The 20016-nt window shown below is 37.5% G+C and overlaps 2 protein-coding genes and 1 long non-coding RNA gene across 5 annotated transcripts in view; 2 read left to right on the top strand and 1 right to left on the bottom strand.

Annotated features, from left to right (window-relative positions):
* Positions 1–42: 42 nt before the first annotated feature.
* On the top strand, positions 43–15277 carry thbsb (thrombospondin Bii). 3 transcript variants are annotated; one of them, XM_026834755.1, is made up of 21 exons: positions 43–672; positions 1154–1269; positions 1696–1810; positions 2219–2448; positions 2737–2872; positions 3176–3328; positions 3615–3799; positions 4317–4453; positions 5165–5243; positions 5660–5818; positions 6165–6377; positions 7029–7188; positions 7371–7537; positions 7938–8028; positions 10096–10203; positions 11672–11850; positions 12637–12780; positions 13079–13180; positions 13565–13765; positions 14017–14128; positions 14475–15277. In XM_026834755.1, the coding sequence occupies exons 1-21, from the start codon at positions 594–596 to the stop codon at positions 14516–14518; spliced, it is 2910 nt and encodes a 969-aa protein (XP_026690556.1). In that variant the 5' UTR covers positions 43–593; the 3' UTR covers positions 14519–15277.
* Positions 12066–20016, bottom strand: part of LOC113474316 — a 10697-nt gene continuing 2746 nt past the window's right edge. Inside the window, exon 3 of the long non-coding RNA XR_003395979.1 lies at positions 12066–12076. This is a non-coding gene — a long non-coding RNA (uncharacterized LOC113474316). The remainder of the gene's footprint in view (positions 12077–20016) is intronic.
* Positions 17953–20016, top strand: part of LOC100187174 (chymotrypsin B) — a 6392-nt gene continuing 4328 nt past the window's right edge. The window contains exons 1-3 of the mRNA XM_026834837.1: positions 17953–18070; positions 18397–18497; positions 19155–19270. Of these exons, the coding sequence (XP_026690638.1) occupies positions 17968–18070; positions 18397–18497; positions 19155–19270 (320 nt within the window). The 5' untranslated portion in view covers positions 17953–17967. The remainder of the gene's footprint in view (positions 18071–18396; positions 18498–19154; positions 19271–20016) is intronic.

Below are 20016 nucleotides of genomic sequence, written 5' to 3'. Positions count from 1 at the left end.
TATATCAGTGTAGCTTTTTTAAAGTGCTGAATGAGGAAATACAGAGATTTTTGCAGACTTTTTGCAGCAGTGTTTAAGCCAGAATTCCTGAGTCAGATAAAATGGTTTGAGCGTTCATACAGAAATTATTTATCTCCTTGGATCCAGTAGCGAATATCAGATTATCCAAAACAGCGAAATAAAGGAATTTGCAGTAAAAAAAACAGTCGTTAAAACATGCTATGGGCAAAAATACTTGAAGAAAAGTTTCAGACATAGGCGTTGATGCTAAACCCATGATGTGTAACTATTATTTGTGTCTTTAGGGTGATCGGCAGTCGTTAGGAACTGCAGTAGGCCGGGGTAAGATGGAACATGTTTTTATTTTCTTTTATCGTCCCGTTTGGTAGTAAACAAAAAATATTTACAGAGTTATAAAACCGTATTTTCACGACTCTAAAAGAGCGTTGTATATTGTTTAACACACGATTAGAGAATATGGTGTAATAACGGTAGCCATCTTACCCCTATTTACTGTGTGCGCATTTTTTCCGTTACGCTTTGGTCTATTGGGCCTCGATAATTATATCCGTATACAGAACATAATAGGCAAAATGCGAAAGCTGAGAGACCTAATTACGGTCAGTGGTTTGCTGTTGTTTTCCTGTTTATCCACCGCACAAAACATAGCAGGTAAGTGACTTCATTGTAGACATATTGTATGTAACACTCTAGCTTTATAAGTGTATCTTTCACACTTTAGTTTATGTATTTGTACTTATAAATTGTCGCACATAAGTTTTGAGTTGTGTAGTAGGAATGGTGAATGTAACTTGCTTCATTCTCGAGTGGCGGGGCAACGACACTCGTTGTAATGCGAGTTATATGGTAGGGTGGGAGAAGATGGGACACCTTTAGCACATATTATCTAAATATCCTGATCACGTTTTAAACAATTAACAACGGTCTGTGCGAGTCGTGAAAATATTGTTTTATAATTCTTCGAATGTTCTTCAGAGGTAAAAGGTGTCCCATCTCCCCCACCCCACTGTATATTTCAACCCCCTCGTGCCCGTTTGCGAGTTACCACTTATAAGTAACGTGACGGTCATTATTTTATGTTTTAATTCATAGAGGACAAGTCGATTACGGTATATAAAACTGTCTCTTATAGATGTAAACCTCTTATCCTCGGTCGAGCAAGAAGCCACACAAAGACAACTTTCTACCAAAAGATTCCAAGAAACATTTACGAATTCGGAAGATGTGTTTTTGATTGCACAGTTTGAAGTAATTTTTTACTTATAAAATCCAAATATGAAACTTATATAATCAGAATTATATAACCTTATCTCCACGACTCTTAACGGGCGTTGTTAATGTTAAAACACGTTTAGGAAATGGGGGACATTATGTGCTAATGGTATCCATTTTACCTCACAGTATATTATGTGTTATCTAATCCCACAGTACTACATGGAGTAGGTGGGGGAAGATGGGACACCTTTTCATTTTATTTTCTCGTCCCATTTGGTAGTAAACAAAGAACATTAAAAAAATATATAAAACTGTATCCTCACGACTTCCATAGATTGTTGTTAATCATTAAAACACGATCAGGATGTTTAGATATGACGTGCTAAAGGTGTCCCATATCTCACCCTACAGTACAACATTTATATATATATATTTTATTTACCAACTTCGTTTCTTTAGTCGATTTCTCAACGAAACTCTCGCATCTTTGCTCTCGAGCAAGTGACGCCCCGCTCACACCGTTACAGACCAACATCCGCTGTCGAACTATTGGTGAACAGCAGGACCGACACCGGTACGAGTGAATTTGTTTATGTCTGGCATCCGTCATTGGTCAATGTACCAATTCGGACTTAAATCAAAGGATCAATTGCGTGTCTAACTATAGGACCTCATCCATATAGAATAAAATGTGTTTATACAATATTGGAGTAATAGGCAAACTCTGGCCTAAGGCTCTGGTCATCTGGACCCCGTGAGTGTCTCGCTGTATCAACCCACCCATATAGAATAATTTGAGTAGCGCACTATCAAACAGACTAAAGTAAAAGTTGCAAGCGGGCACTAGGTGTATGAAACAGGACACCCGTGTTGTAACGATTATCCTTACCCCGCCACACAAAGAAAAATAAGTTATATTTATTCATTTATTTATTGTTAAGTTTCGTTTTGATTAGGTTACATTTTTTCATTCACTTACCAGTTTCGTTAAAATACGCCAACAACCATCGCGGCCACACATTACTCAAGTTCGAAGGCGCTGGAATATCCGCTAGAGGTCGCCATGTGCTTATACTTCACTTCAAGTCAACAGCCAGTGCATTGAGGACGTCACGCAATATTAAATTATTCGTCGACTGCTCCTTTATTAGGGAATTCCCTCGCGTTTCCGGCCTCGACGAAGCTATTTCATCAACTGGGCCCAGATCTCAGGTAAAGTATATTTAGAGTCCAGTTCAGTGTTAATATATACTAAGCTATATACCTTTATTTAACGCATACGTTCATTGGTGATGTAAGTTACATAAGCGCAATTCGTAAATATGAGGTGTATGAAACATTTTTTATGTGTGGACAACAATTTAGATATTAACCAAACCACAAGAGATCACTGGGTTGGAGGTTCTAGTTAAGTGTATAGAACACTTACCTCCACAATGGTAGCTACGTCGAGTCCTAAACCCTTACATAAATATTTATCAATTACCATTACACTTTCAGATCGTTATTGGTGGGCAACATTCAAGTGACACTCGCACACACGTTATTGGACTTCGTGCAAAGTTTGGCGGCACACTTAGTGATATACCTGAGACGAACGAATGTCGGCTGCAAACTGATCAATTCAATGAATTTGGTAAATGTAAATATCATTAAAAGCTTTAAAACGTCGTTTATAAAGATTATGCCTAATGTTTAAGCGTATACATATAGGTGGTCCCATTGTAAAACAAAAGACAATCACCCACAAAATTACAAACGTGGTAACTAGTAAGCGTACACGAGGTGTATGAGACAGAACACCCGTGTTATAACAACTGATATCGTTGCCAGGCCACGCAAAAATAAAGCAAGTCCCATAATTTATTTATTACTTGAATCATCTATGATTCTATATCGACTCTTTTAAATTGGCTAAAACTTCCAGCCACAACAATAGGAGCCGATAATGACGTAGCCACCGTGTTGGCTGCTCAGTTGCTGCAGTTTACTCGTATGATGACGTCACTGAAAACTGACATGAGACACATGGCGCAGGAGACCGCCCTCTTGCGGCAGACGATAATTCGATGCCACGCCTGTGGTGGAGTAGGTGAGTCGAGTAGGATACGGTTAGCACATAATGTTCAATATTTTCTAATCGTGATTTAAATAATTAACAACTTTTTTCAGAGTCGCGAGTATACGCGTATATAGTTCTGTAAATATTTTTTGTTTACTACCAAATGTTACGAAAAATGAAAATGAAAGCATGAACTATCTTACCCCAACCTACTACATATACATCTATAATTAATCACACAATGAAGCAAATCTTTATCAGTCGTAAAAAAGGGCAAAGCATGCCTAAATTTCATAACTTTATTCTTACTCTGAAGATGCTGCAACAGACGGTGGAAGCCAATCAATCCGTATTCCTACGACGCCACCTACCGACTGCGATGCGAACAACCCATGTTTTCAGGGAGTGCAATGCACTCAGAGTAACAGCGGCGAGGTCACGTGTGGATCCTGTCCAATGGGAATGATCGGCGACGGACGTGACTGCCAAGATATTGACGAGGTTTGAATTCTTTTGCATACTCGACAGTGAGCATCGGGTGTATGGATACACCATGTGTGTTTGGTGTATAAGAAGACACCCATGTTATAACTCGATAGTGAGTATGAGGTGTATGGATACACCATGTGTGTCTGGTGTATAAGAAGACACCCATGTTATAACTCGACAGTGAGCATAGGGTGTATGGATACACCATGTTTGTCTGGCGTATAAGAAGACACCCATGTTATAACTGGTCAGTGAGCATGAGGTGTATGAATGCACCATGTGTGTTTGGTGTATGAAGACACATATGTCATAACTTGACAGTGTGCATGAGGTGTATGAATACACCATGTGTGTCTGCTGTACAAGAAGACACCCATGTTATAACTCGACAGCGAGCATGAGGTGTTTGAATACACCATATATGTATTTGATAAAGTTATGGTCTATTACAATACACACTACGGCCCGACAACGAGCATGAGGTAAATACCAACACCCAATATCCCACTTATAACATTCCCTTCCACAGTGCACTCGTGCCAACCCATGTTCACCACTGACAAGTTGTGTGAACACCGAACCCGGATACCAATGCACGCCATGTCCCCTTGGTTATACGGGTGGGGGCGCGGAAGGTATCGGAATAGACTACGCAAGATCTCACAGGTGTTTGTCTATATATTTATTATAGTAAAGTGGGGGAAGATGGGACACCTACTCGTTCTATTTTCTCGTCCTATGTAGTAGTCAACAAAAAAACATTCAGAGAATTATAAAACCGTATCCGCACAACCCCCATAGACCGTTGTGAATTGTTTTAAAATACGATCAGGATATTTGGATATTATATGTGCTAAAGTGTCCCGTCTTCTCCCACCCTACTATATATATGTGTGTCTTACTGATTCGGTTACTGCTGAAATATTTTTTTATAAATAGGTAAAGTAATACGATATAACTCCATATATAGTTGTTTGTATTATAGTTTTACACCTAAAAAAAAAACTATTTGGGGAAACAGCTTGTTGTGCAACACTTAGTCGCAGTCCAAGCGCCTTTAGCACTCGCATAGTTGCTTACCCTAAACTGACGTTCACGTTTAATTAATTAATCTAGCTTACGGCGCCCACGCTGCTGTAAATAAGCGCCGCTTGATAGCTGCTTTGCTTGGCTGACTGTGTTACAGATTATGTGTTCAAGCTGAGACGGTTTGGCTTGCATACTTTGCTATGTATGAACTATACAGTAGCTGTGTTTATTGAGCGACAATAAAAGTTAGATTAAGTGTTTATTTTTGTCAAAGTTTTGCTTGTAAAGGCTGTATATTGTTTAGAAAATGTTCTTTATACGTTGTTATAACAGCTTTGTTTGTTACAGGCAAGTTTGTACAGATATAGATGAATGTGAAATCCATAATGGTGGCTGTGGAAATCACTCGCAATGTATTAATACAGCGGTAAGTGTGTTTAGGATAGGTGTATATGTAACTAATAAGCATGTTTAAATTTATGTGACTAGCTAGCCATACGTTATGCTGCATGCAGCTTAATGGTACCATATAGGTTACGTTGGCGAACGTTATATTTATTTATCCTCACGTGTTGGGGCACCGGCATCATTCGTTAAAACACGGGTTTTATGTTTCCTACACCTCATGCCCGCTTACGAGTCACCACATAAGTAACTTATTTATCCTCACACGGCCGAAAAACGACAGCCGTTATAACACGGTTGTTATGTTTTGTACATTTCACATCCGCTTACGAGTTACCAAGTATGTGTCTTTGTGCGTTCTTAATAAACATACTTGCTTTTCGATAAAATAGTTAAAACATATCGACACGTATTTTATATAAAGATACGTTCTTTTAGGGTTCATTCCGTTGCGGGCAATGTCTACCAGGCTACATAGGCCACCCTTCAATAGGTTGTGAACCAATGGAAAGATGTGGAGATCCAGCAAGAGGACAAATAGATTCATGTCATCCTTATGCTGAGTGTTTGGTTAGACGGAGAAACCCAATATGTCAGGTTTGTTTTACCGTATATATTCAAATATATGATGCTGCGTATGTCAATTGGATACACACATAGGTGCCAAACTTGTGAAATGCAGTGTAATCTATATAATGTATTTACGTGTGTTTTTTCTTTTTTTTCATTCTATTTTATCGTCTCATTTAGTGCTTTTCGAAACTGCACCGTTTTACTGTCTATATTATTCCAAAGGGTTTATACGTAGTAGGTATGTCAAATACTGCGGGGTAAGATGGATACCGTAAGCCCATAATTTCCTGATCGTGTTTTATAACAATTAACAATGTTCTTTTAGGGACTTGGTTCTTATATAGCGAAATAAACGTTGTTTCACATGCAGTGTACAGTCGGTTGGGCGGGCAACGGATTCATTTGTGGAATTGATTCTGACTTGGACGGATATCCAGATGCAGCCCTGCCATGCACTGAACAAACTTGTCGTAAGGATAATTGTAGATTGACACCGAACAGCGGGCAGGAAGACGAGGACTCTGATAGGATTGGAAACGCGTGCGATGATGATTCGGATAACGATGGGATAAACGATATACATGTAAGGATATTGTGTTATATTCTAAGTAATGCTGATTAGGCAATCTGTTGCGTTCTGTGCGAATTGCCTATTTCCAGGGCTAAGGTATGTCAAAGATCACCCTCAAAGAATAAAATGGGACCAAAAAAGCCTTCATCTCAGGTCTCAGGTGTACCTCACTGAAGACTCACGCTTGTACAATAGAATCGACTGGAACCAATAAGCCTATACACCCCAGGTCTCAGGTGTACCTCACTGAAGACTCACCCTTGTACAATAGAATAGACTGGAACCAATAAGCCTACACCCCAGGTCTCAGGTGTACCTCACTGAAGACTCACCCTTGTACAATAGAATAGACTGGAACCAATAAGCCTACACCCCAGGTCTCAGGTGTACCTCACTGAAGACTCACCCTTGTACAATAGAATAGACTGGAACCAATAAGCCTACACCCCAGGTCTCAGGTGTACCTCAATGAAGACTTACCCTTGTACAATAGAATAGACTGGAACCAATAAGCCTACACCCCAGGTCTCAGGTGTACCTCACTGAAGACTCACCCTTATAGAACATGCAAAACGAACAATTGCTAGATTGTTTTTAGACCCAGAATACACCTGACAGCAACAATATACTTATACGAAACCTAATTAATCGTTATTTCTACAGGATAACTGTCCCAACGTACCAAACTTGGATCAGCTCAACTCTGACTCCGACACAATGGGTGACGCATGTGATAATTGTGACGCAGTTCCTAATTTTGACCAATCAAATATCGACAACGATCAATATGGTGATGCATGTGACGTAGACAAAGATGGCGACGGTAAGATACTGAGAACTTTAAAAAATTATGCGTTTGTTTATTTTTTCAGTTTTGTCTCAATTTTACGCACATGTGGTTTAAATACAACGTTTTCACACACTAAATCCCCACTTATACCAGTTACCACGTATGTAACTTTGTAGGTGTTCATTTTTCTCTAAACCCAGTATCTTACAAACCAGGCATTGAAAACCGAAACGACAACTGCCCTAGCGTTCCTAACCCTAATCAAAACGACCTCGACAACGATGGTCTTGGAGACATATGCGATAACTGCCCTGTTCATCCGAATCCACACCAGACTGATACTGATAATGACAGAGTCGGCGAACAATGCGATAATAATTTGGTAATTAATCTTGATTTTTATTTTTCTGTATACCCGTAGAGTGTTAGAGGTTTTATTTGGGTGTTTTACTTACGGTTTTTTTATTCATAGCGTGTCTGAATGACTGTCGTTTTGCTGCTAAATATCCTCTGTTAGTTGCATTTTTTTATTAACTTGATTTATGTATACTTAATTTTACAATATTCATTTACACTTACTTATTCTCGCGATGCGGGGTAAGACAGTCGTAATAACACAGGTGTTCTGTTTCATGCAACTTGTGCCCGCTTACCACGTCATGTAACCAAATGGGAGAATTAAAGGAAGTGAAAACATGAATTATCTTACCCCAACATACTCCAACATACTAAGAAATACTTTTGTATATTTGTTGTATTTACTTAAATATATTCTCTTACAGGATAAAGACGGTGACGGAGTCCAAGACAACCGAGATAATTGCCCGAACGTAATCAACAGTTCTCAATTGGACACGGATAATGACGGAATAGGTAAGCCGCGAGATGGCGCTAGAGAGTTACTTATATAGTACAACGAGAAAGACGGGACACTTATAGCACAGTATATCCAAATACCTTGATTGTGTTTTAAACAATTAACAACAGTCTATGGGAGTCGTAAGGATACAGTTAACTTTTAAATATTCTTTATTTAGTAACAGATGGGACGAACACAGTATAAAGTACTTTGATATTTTGGGTTCGAGTCCAAAAATTCTGATCGTATCTTATTCTATTGTTTCGAAACGCATTATCTCCTAATCTACGCTTAGATAAGAGCATACATATTAGATATACTTTATACAATACCCACACAGTGCGTTTCTCAAGTTACAGGCGCATTTGTTTATTATTTTATTTCAGAAAACTATTTTTCTCATGCCATATCGTATTTTCTGTCGTGTCGTAACAAAGACTTTATCGAAAAGAAAATCATAATCGCTTAGCGGCTTTCCTGTTATAAGTCAGCCATTGTCGTTATACGAAAGCGGTAAGCCGCGTATTAAGCGTTATGTCGTCAATTTTGACAGTAGAGCTTCAATGCGGTTTGTCTGTTGGACAACGAACGAATTGTAAAAGTCTAGAGCGATGAAAAAGTGCCAATTACCTGCTATGCTAGGTACGTAATACATAATACCATGGTCTATATTTCATGCTATGAACCGTCTGGATATTCGGCGTATTAGTTTAATTACAATGTAATGTAAAGCAAAAACATAAACCCTCAATTATTCCAATACATACCGGGTTCTTTGGGAAAATATGTTTTATCGCGAAATTAAACATAATGGTTCAAATTTGACCCATTTTTGTATTTGCCTTTACCATGTTATACAGCACTCTACTAATAGGTGTAGGAATTTTTAGTGCTACACTAAGTAACAAAGTCGTGCACTAAATTCTTTTGAAGGCGATTTTAACTCAACAAATTGCTTTAAAACGCGCCGTATAAGAAGCTCTCTTTGTGTAATCCAATTTTTTCTCTGTAATATCCAACCAAAAATTTCGGTTATTTAAAATCCTTGTTGCCCGTCAATTTCTTGTTAATTTTTGCACTAATTCGTAAATCTGTTTGATAACTTATTATAGTTAATAAAATGTAGTGTAAGGCGATATAGTGTGACAGTCGACATGCAGATTACAAAAAGGCGATAATAATTAATCGTTAAATACATCGGGGTTAATAAAAAAATGGCGATAACTGGGACAGTTTAACCCGGGCAAAATTGCCACAAATCCCGATGTATAATTTGCATTAAACTGGATTACATTTTCCAGGTCTCGAATTACCATAACTTTTATAAACAGGATTGTCCTTTCTGAACAATTAAAACGTCCATATATATAGCAGTATGGGGGAGATAGGACAGCACTTTAGTACATAATATTCAAATATCCTGATTATTTTTTAAATAATTAACAACGGTCTATAGGAGTCGTGAGGATACGGTTTTATAATTCTTTGAATGTTCTTTGTTTACTACTAAATGCGACGATAAAATAGAATGAAAAAGTGTCTTATTTTCCCCACCCTACTTTAGTAGGTATTTAACCAAGATCTCAATTACGTATCGTCCAAATATAGACTTTAGCCAGACCTTAATTCATTGTAAAATTTCCTAACTTGCGAATTATTTAGCGACCAACATAGTATATTTAGCAAACAGTAATATCGTGATATAGCAAACTAGTATAGTACACCGGTGCGGTCTGAAATTGCCGAATCTCGAATCTACAAAACCATTGTTTATTTTCTGCCTCACTGTACAATTATTTTGGTTTTAACTCGACTGTTTACGAAAATTCTTTCGCGAAACGTCTTTTTCCCGCTTACTACATATGTAACTTCATGGGGGTATTACATGTTTCGTTGTTTTGCATGTCTGACCATTTGAACAACCCGTTTAGTGGCTACTGGATTGGAGCTATGAACGTTAAGTGTCTTGCCCAAGAACACATACGCCACATTGGTAGCAGCATCGAGCATTAAGCCTACTATCATTTGGTTACAATGCATACCAGCTACTGTACCATTTAATTAACATATTGTTGCTATAGGTGATGATTGTGACGACGATGACGACAACGATGGTATACCTGACGTCACCCCACCTGGTCCAGACAACTGTCGTCTCGTTTCCAACTTCGACCAACGCGATTTAAACGGTAGGCACATTTATAAAAGTTTTTAATGTTTTGATATATATAAAGTAGTGTGAGGGAAAACGAGATACCTTTTCATTCTATTTACTCGTTCCATTTGGTAGTAAACAAAGAACATTCAAGGGATTAGAAAACCGCATCCTCACGACTCCCATAGACCGTTGTTAATTGTTTAGAACTCAATCATGATATTTATATATTGTGTGTTAAAGGTGCCCCGTCTTCCACCACCATACTATATATAATACGAAAAAAATGTGTATCCTGTATTGTTTAAACATACACCTATAAAATACTATGACTTTATGATTACTAGCATATACGTTGCAAAGGTTAGAATTTATGTCGTTTAAACGTTTTTGGCAGCTTTGTGTGAAATCGCGGCAATGCAAGTCTGATAATTCGCCTACATGACCACGCATACTGTGCGTGCAAATAGACCAACGCGTATTCGCAAAGTCCGCGTCCAGGTTTAGCGGTCATGAGGCTTTAACTCATAATCGGTTTAAGGCGAACTGACTACAAGAGACACATGTTATGCTAGCGTTTATTCTTGTGTACACTGTCACCAGATCTAAACGTCTTAACCCAGACAACGGGTTAAATACGTTCCTCTTCTCGAGACACGTAAATACAGACACGGTTTTTGACATGTCTGTTAATAAAACCGTTTTACCGGAATAATAGTATATAAACTGAATCGTATGACATCGGATTTGTTAAAAATGTCGACTGCATACACCTGCTGTAGGTGTTTCGCCTTTTAAAATTAAGAAACTCGTCACGAAAGGTTTATTAATAAAAAACAACAAATAATCACCCACAAAGTAACATAGGTGGTAGCGTAAGCATGCATAAGGTGTATGCAAAAACACCCGCGTTACAACGACTGTTGTTCCCCCGCCATGCGAGGATAAAGCATTTTCAAACCGAAAACAGCCGCGCAGTAATTGGAGTGAATGCGACATATAACATTGGAATTCCCGCACACAAGTTCAGTTCATTGTTTTTCGCGTTTACAAGAGTTTGACCAAGTTCACGTAAAGTGCAAGAGTTTGAGAAGAGGCCGCAAACCAAAAATACCTTGTTTTCGACAACCGCGCTGCATACTGCTGACTTGCATACTTAAAGGTTGCTTACACCAACGCATATGCTTGCTATAATTAACATATTGTTAATAGGCCACTTGAAGTAATTGTATGTTTCGGTATAAGAGTCGCCAAAGTTAAATTTAAGGAGAAAAACAGCCATTTTAATACGATTGGATTTAATTAATCTGACCGCCCATGAACGTCGGAAACAAAAATGCGTTGCAGAACTATCAGTCCATGTACATAAAGCAATAAAAATAACAAATGTCCCCTACAAAGTAACATATGTAGTAACTAGTAAGATAGCACGTCATTTGCCCCATCAAGCAAGAACAAACTAAGTTACATTCACTTTTTAATCATTACTTTACTGTCATTAGGAGACGGAGTCGGTGACGTATGCGAGTTCGACTTCGACGCAGATCAGATCGAAGACAGATTCGACGTATGTCCGGAAAACGCGGAGGTTCACCAAACCGATTTCCGGATGTACCAGACTGTCACGCTTGATCCGCTTGGGGATGCACAGATAGATCCTTTATGGGTTGTGCAGAATCAGGCAAGAGAATTTCCCATTTTATTTGTTACATGGTGGTATGCCAGGTATGGTATATGATTTACTTCGAAGCGGTAACTAGAAACATGTGCGTTTGGGCAGAGTGAGCCTATATAAGAAATATACTAGGCTTGGAACAACGCTACCGATAGTATTGTTCCAACCCAGTGGTGGCGAATGGGTTGTAGCACCTTGGGGGCCAGAGTAATAGGCTCACTCTGACCAAAATCTCAGGTCCATTTGCGTGTCAGGCTGTAGGCCTCATCCATATAGAATGGAAAAAGTTCAACTTTTCAATAAAACAAAACAACAATACAATGAGAGAGCATTTTCTCTCTGTATATATACTAGTTTAGAATTCCAAGTCAAAAGGTAGACAAAACACCAAAAAGAAGTTTTAGAACCACAAATCCTATCCGATTAAATGAAAATCCAACGAATTTCTTACATTCTATATCGACACTCCTTGTGACTAAGCTTTCGAAATTGTATAAATTACGTCATGGATTTATTAATCTGTGCAACCACACGTAAATAAACTGCGTAATACAATACCGTAAGCGACAGCTATTGTATAACGGACGCTTTGTCTTTAGGATAAGTCTCGTTCGTTCATTTTTATATTTAAAGTTAAAAGCAGTCGGAAACTAAATATAAAGCAAAAATGGAACCATATTTACTCCTTTTTTCAAATTGTTTTTCGTGTTTTCTGTTATAACAGTTTTTCTTATAAAAAAATGAGCTTTCATATTTTTATTCCCCACTCTAAAAATACTGTTTTTATTTCAGGGGCGTGAAATCATACAGATAATGAACAGTGATCCTGGGTTGGCCATTGGCCACACCGCGTTTAAAGGCGTGGATTTCACCGGCACGTTTTACGTGAACACAGTTACTGACGATGATTATGCAGGTTTTATATTCGCTTATCAGGTAAGAGTAGAGTAATTAGCGCTCTTGTGTATTGCTCTAAGGTTGTACTGGTTCGTTACTCGGCGCTGCTGTTGCAGGCGTGTGTGTCTCTGGGTAAGACACGTAACTCTAATTGCTCCAACCCAGTGGTCACTGATTGGTTGTCTAAATTATCATACTTTAAAAAAAAAACATCTTTCTAAAATAATCACCCACAAAGTTACATACGTGGTAAGCAGTCACGAGGTGTATGCAAAAACACCCGTGTTATAACGACTGCTGTTTCCCCAAGCGTTTTTAATCATTATTTTAATTTTAGGATAGCAGTAGTTTCTACACTGTTATGTGGAAGCAATCAAAGCAAACTTACTGGCAGTCGACTCCGTTTCGCGCAGTTGCTCAACCTGGTATCCAACTAAAGGTATGTGTTCGTATTTACCAATTCATTACGTGTAAAATACTGACGACTTAACCTCCCTAGGGGTAAATATACTGGCACCAAGAAGCTCACATACCAGGTTTTAGCTGTGCGTCTCTAAAGACCTCACCCTCATAGAATAGACTAGGGCCAATAAGCCTATATCCCAGGTCTCAGGTGTGTCTCACTGAAGACCTCACCCTCATAGAATAGAGTGGGACCGATAAGCCCACATCTCAGGTCCCAAGTGTATACCTCACTAAAGACCTAATAACGTTTATACTTAACCTACATGGCTATTACATTATCCTTACATACAGCTTTTTACAAATTTCAATATATTTAGTTATCCTTACATACAGCTTTTACAAATTTCAATATATTTAGGTGGTTAAGTCAGAGACTGGGCCAGGTGAGACGCTTCGTAACTCTCTATGGGAAACTGGGGATACACCAAACCAAGTTCGACTACTATGGAAAGATCCTTTAGACGCTGGGTGGAAAGACAGAACATCTTATAGGTGGCAGTTAATACATCGGCCATCAGTTGGATACATAAGGCTTAAGATGTTTGAAGGAGCAAAACTGGTAAGTGTGTGTTTCTGCAGGCTATGCTAGGTTCGGCCTCGTAAAACTATACACTGTATACTAATGCATGTGTGTGTTAGATATAGTACTGTGGGGTAAGGTGGATACCGTTAAAACATAATATTTCATATTTTCTGGTCGTATTTTAACAATCAACAACACTGTTTTAGAGCCGTGAGAATACGGTTATATATTTTTATAACTATCCTTTGCTTATTTCTGGTCGAGTAAATACTCTTGGTTTGCTATAGGCTGCTGATTCTGGCATGATATTGGACTCTACTATGAAAGGCGGTCGGTTGGGAGTGTTCTGTTTTTCGCAAGAGAACGTAATATGGTCAAACCTACAGTACAGATGTAACGGTAAGTGCTAACTATATAGTCATATGTAGATCTAGAGATTAGACTGGGCCTACACCCTAAGTCTCAGGTGTATCTCACTGAAGACCTCATCCTCAAAGAATAGAATAGACTGGGACCAATAAGCCTACATACCAGGTCTCAGGTGTACCTCATTGAAGACCTCACCCTCAAAGAATATAATAGGCTAGGACCAATAAAGCCTACATCCCAGGTCTCAGGTGTACCTCACTGAAGACCTCACTCTTATAGAGTAAAATACATTGGGACCAATAAGCCTAGGCTACATTTCAAGTTACAGATAAGAAAAAATGAATTTGTCACTCTAAAAATAACTATTTTTATCCAGATACGATTCCAAACGACTTTTTCCCGACTGGTGAAAGGCCATGAGAGGACCAGTTTATTTCAAGACTGTCACATCACTTTTATAAACGCTTTACTAACCTAAAAAAACACAAGTGCTATATTACACTGCAAAACTGCATTAAACATATATGCTACTATCACTACCGAATTATTGAAACCTATTAAGTCGTCTGTTACGCGCAAAATGACGATTGTGAGTGTTTAGTAACCTGTTGTTTGTCATAATACATATATGTGGCGTATATAATATGTTAGTTCTTATGTTTAAACTTTAAAATTTGAATTTAAAACTGTGGACTAGCCGTTCGCGCGCAAATGCATAAATTTCGTTGATTTTAAAAACAGTTTACGCGTAGACCGCATTTTTAACATTAAGCTATACTGTTCGCACGAATAAATATGCTATATAGTAAGTTGGGCTATAACAGTCCGGGTTTTCACTCTCTTTTATTGCATCTATGAGTATTAACAGTATATACACGTATTCTCACGACTCTAGAAGTTTTAAATTGTTAAAATCACGATTATAAAATATGGGATATTATGTGCTAACGGTATCAATCTTACTATACTATACTGTATGTAGCTTTAAACTACATACATGGGTAACCTGGCTATGCTAGTTTGTTGTTGTGAGCTACAAAATCCTCTTAAAACACATTTCGCATATTTCATGCTAATACACGACAATGAGACGCTTATTAATCAAATCTAATTAAGTTTGCATGCCCAAATCAACTTAGTTTCTGAAATCGGATTACACACACGTATAAGGATGTCTCACAAAACGGGAGGTGTTTGCAAAATAGTTTGAACATGTTTACCTGCAAAAGTTATTTCGAAGACCAAATTTCTGCCATTTTGAAAATGAAATGCCTCGCGCGTAAAAGGCTCTAATTACCTTATTATTGGTCAATTACGGTCGCAACAGCATAATATGTCAAAGTTTACAAGGCATAGTTCAATAATTATACATAAACCGATAATTATTTAGGCATGGTAATTATATATACACTGACATGATTTTAAATGCAGTTGTTTACCAACTGAAACATCTTTCCCAATCAGGATTTGAACACAACACCTTTTTTTGTACACGAACCAAAAATTAATTCCACACGAAAATTATATATAAACTTACACACAAACTGTATTTGGATTTGTTTACCAAATAAAAACAACTTACCTGGCCCGGATTTGAACACCACCCCTTTTGATCACAGTTTTTCGTTTTGCACACGACCAAAATCAATCAGTCTCGCGCCTAATCAATTTAAAACCAACTTTTTCGATTGCTGTACCGTGCCAGATCAATTAGAGTGCCAAGCCCCTAATAATTACAAACACACTGCAGGCAGAGTTCGTTTATTTACATCGTTAGGCGCTAGCTTGCAACTGGGACACAGTTTTGAGAAATCAGTTTAGATACTATCACGTTATGCGTGTGACTTTAGTTAAAATTTATAAGTGTATAATTCGATAGAAATAGTTTCGGAAGTAATCTTAAGCATCAGATTGAACTAGAAGTGTTGGTAAAAAAGCAGGATAAGAATAAAGACGCATAAAGATGCATAATTATGTTAGCCTGTTATGTTGCATCAGTTGTGTTTAAAATTGTTGCTTATTGATTGAAACTGAATGACTGAATGAATATAAATAAATTAATACAAATGAATGAATGAAGGAAAGAATATGAATTTATCAGCATTGGAGAATGAATATTAGTGAATAAATACAATGAATGTAAATAAATATAAATGCGGTGCAGCGACAGTCGATGTAAAATGGGTGCCTTATATTGCACATACCTCGCGCTCGCTTATGAGTTACCACGTGTATGTTACTTAGCTATATAGCGATTGTTTTATTATATACAGGTTAAACTGTAGTGGGTGTTTATGCAAGTAAAAAAAGCTTGAAAATCATAGCCACGTCGTAGTAGCTATATTGTAATAGCTTGACTAGATGTTACTTTGTGGGCGATTATATAGGGTTGGGAAGACGGGACACCATTAGCACATAATATCCAAATATCCTGACCGCGTTTTTAACAAATAACAACAGTCTATGGGAGTCGTGAAGATACGATTTTATAATTCTTCGAATATTCTTCGTTTGCCACTAAATGGGATATGAAAACAGAATAAAAATGTGTCCCATCTTCTCCACGCCCTGCTATATATTCTTTTGTACGGTTATACTCTGCATATTCTAAAGTATTTATAAAAGTTTTGAAAGTTAAAATTACAGCCACGTAGAAATAGCGATTGAGATAGCGTGACTAGAGTGTATGATTATCTGTTAATACCGGGACTTGCTGGGTACTTCGTGCAACCGCAGCGATATAGGTTCTGCTAGTCGATTATTAAAACCACATAGTTAGCTGTTGTAGTATCGTACGTCGCACTTTAACAGTAAATGCAAATTTACAGTAAAATGCAATTTTAGAGCAAAGTAATTGATTACTGCGTTGTGTGTATAACAGTATTTGCAGCCAGTTTGGCAAAAATAAGAAAAAAGTTCACGGCAGCGGTAAATAAGCGTATCGATTGCTGCCATTAATATTTTATTGGGATTTTAAAAGCGTTGAAATCGCGCCAGTCATTAGTACTTGTCATACCTATATATGTGGGATTTTTAAAATGCTTAAATTTAATATGAGATCCTTAATTATGAAGTAGTATCGCAATACCGTGGGTAGAATAAATATGAAGTACATTTTAATTCACGGAATCGCTACCGATAGTATCTTGTAACATATACCGCAAAATACAGCGTTAAACTAGCCGATATTAATTTAATTTAATAAGGTAGTAAGGCAGTAGTAATCAAGCCAGGGATTTTCCCAACCCTATTTGGTATTTTTACCACAAACCATGTGTTACGTACATGCGGTAACTGTAAGCTCGTAAATATAAACGAAAACTCCTGTTCATTTTTGCAGACGTTCTATATAGGATATTTAATAGCTGACACAGAGCTTTATAAAATCGGTGTATAGCTAGCGAAACGCCGTTGCAGAAGATTAAGAATTATTTTAGAACTAATCCATGCTTTAAAGGTAATTCAGCTCTTCAGTTGTGTGAAGATACAGTTGCGTGAACAGTTGAGTTCTCTATGCGCGTGAATTAGAAATACTATTTTCATGAAAAATATTGTTATTGGGTGAAACACGTGATTTACTTTACAAGATGAAGCCCCAAATTAAGTATAAAAAAAAGAATATGTTTGCGCAATGAATTGTAGTATTTTACTGTTCGTTCAAGATCGACGTTTCTAAAAGTCCCCTGCGGAACTTGAAGCAATGATTTCCGGCGATACTTTTGGGCGTTTAGTTGATGGCGTTGGTTAAACTAGCTTTGCGAAAATAAACGAAACAGTACAAACAAAAGGTTTAGGCCACAGTATAGGCATATTGTTTTGTAGTCATATATATTCATAAATTTATTACACTTTTCAGAAGTTAAGTAAAGATGCATTATCAATGTAAATTTGATGGTAATATGCGAACCCTGACGTATATTATGTTTATAGCATGTTTTCTATCAAACTATACCTACCACGCACAATATACAAGTAAGTATATATATATATTTTTTTTTTTCTGTCTGCCCTGTTTATATTAGTTCTTCATTCATGCCCTATAACATGTCTGTATATTTCTTTGTTATCACATACTTTTGCACTAAATATGCATTGTGTAATTTAAGGAATGTCACCCTATATAGATTAGCAATGCCTCCCAGTGTTTACCCTGCGGTTGGATCAACGTGGATGCTAAACAGATAAAGTTATTGCATTCACCACATTATTCAATTAAGTTTACTGTTTTTGACAATTATGCTTAGTGTAGCTTTATTTTAACACCATGTGCACTTAATTTACGGAACCAACTTGTACAGGGAGAAATCTGACCAGTAGGCGTTGCGGATTTTCTCTTGTCAGTCCGAACCTAAGGATCGTAGGCGGTGGTGAAGCAGTCCCTCATTCATGGCCATGGATGGTACGTATTGTGTATTTCATGTTGTATATATTACAGTGATATATCTATAAGCTTACATTATTTGACTGCAAAAACTTTGCGCAAGACATATAGTAGAGTGGGGTAGGATGAGACAGCGTTTTATTACTTTTTTTCGCTTTATTTTTTAGTAAACAAAGAACATTCCAATGATAATTAAACTGTATGCTCGCAACTTCCATAGACCATTGTTAATTGTTTAATTTTTTTTTATTGCCCCACTTGGTAGTAAACAAAAATACCTAAATAGTTATATTTCCCACTATTATAAAGGAACGTTGTTAAAGACACGATCAGGTAATACGGGATATTATGTGGTAACAGTATCCATCTTGCCTTAAAGTACTAAAATATCTTTAAATTTAGATGAACCAAATTTAATTTTCCAATTGAAACAGAAAGTCTGGGATTTAAGTGCTAGAAGTATCCAGCTATCCCGCCTTAAGGTGGCTGTGCACAGTATCCGTAATTCGTCCGTTTTGTCTGTTTTGTCCGAATTTCGCTGCCGCACGCGGAATTCGGAATTGAGTTTGCATACGACTTCGCAAGCCAATTCGCATGCCGGATATTGTGTACAGCCACCTTTAGTAGTACATTTGTCATTAAATTTTTAGATTAATTAAACTTCTATTTATACAGCTGAGCCTCGACACAACGGGTACCAATGCGTTGAGACGAAAAGGTCATTCATGCGGTGCTGTACTTATATCAGCAGGTTGGGCGCTCACAGCGGCACACTGCCTAGATGACCCAAGGTGCGCAATATAGTAATGTGGGGGAAGATGAGTCACCTTTTTATTCTTTTTCTCGTCCCATTTGGTAGTAGACAAAGACAAAGTTAGTATAGACCAAGTTAGGAAACGGATTGTAAAACAAAGAGTCTTGTTATCCATTGTCTCGCGTCTATGACGTCATAGTCGCCACCATTACGGAGCCCACGGCATAGCATTTTATTATTGCTGGCTGCTGTTTTTCGTTTAAATATTGCGATTTTTTAAAAACCAAGCACTTCTGCTCGTAAAAATGCCTTTCTACTAATGTTATATCTTATCACAATAATAAACCTCACAAAAATAATCAACTTTTATTGAACACTTAATCGATTAAAGAGTAAAATAACAGAAAATATAGGGTTTACTAACCAAAAACATTAAAGAACATGTTTAAAATATAAAAATACAAACATAAACGCATAACATTACCATAAACTGCTGTATCTAGCTGCAGTTTTACATGTAAATTGCCGTGATTTTACTTTTTTGCTCACAAACTTAACACGTATACCCGGCAACGAAACTTAAGGTATCTTTGTAAAATTTGCCTAATATCGAAGTGAAAACAATACTGAGTTACTATTTTTGGTCCTCTGCTTGAATTAGTAACCTACGTTTTCTGCGTTCCGGGACTTTATGAAATCGGAAAACGCTAACACCTTATCTGCTAGTACTTAAGCAGTTTGGAGCTGCATGTCCACTCATGTTGGATTATAAATGTAGTAAAG

The sequence above is a fragment of the Ciona intestinalis genome, chromosome 6 (genome assembly GCF_000224145.3).
Source record: "Ciona intestinalis chromosome 6, KH, whole genome shotgun sequence".
Lineage (NCBI taxonomy): Eukaryota > Metazoa > Chordata > Ascidiacea > Phlebobranchia > Cionidae > Ciona > Ciona intestinalis.
The sequence above is the reverse complement of the archived record's forward strand: the minus strand, read 5'-3'. Positions and strand labels throughout refer to the sequence as shown.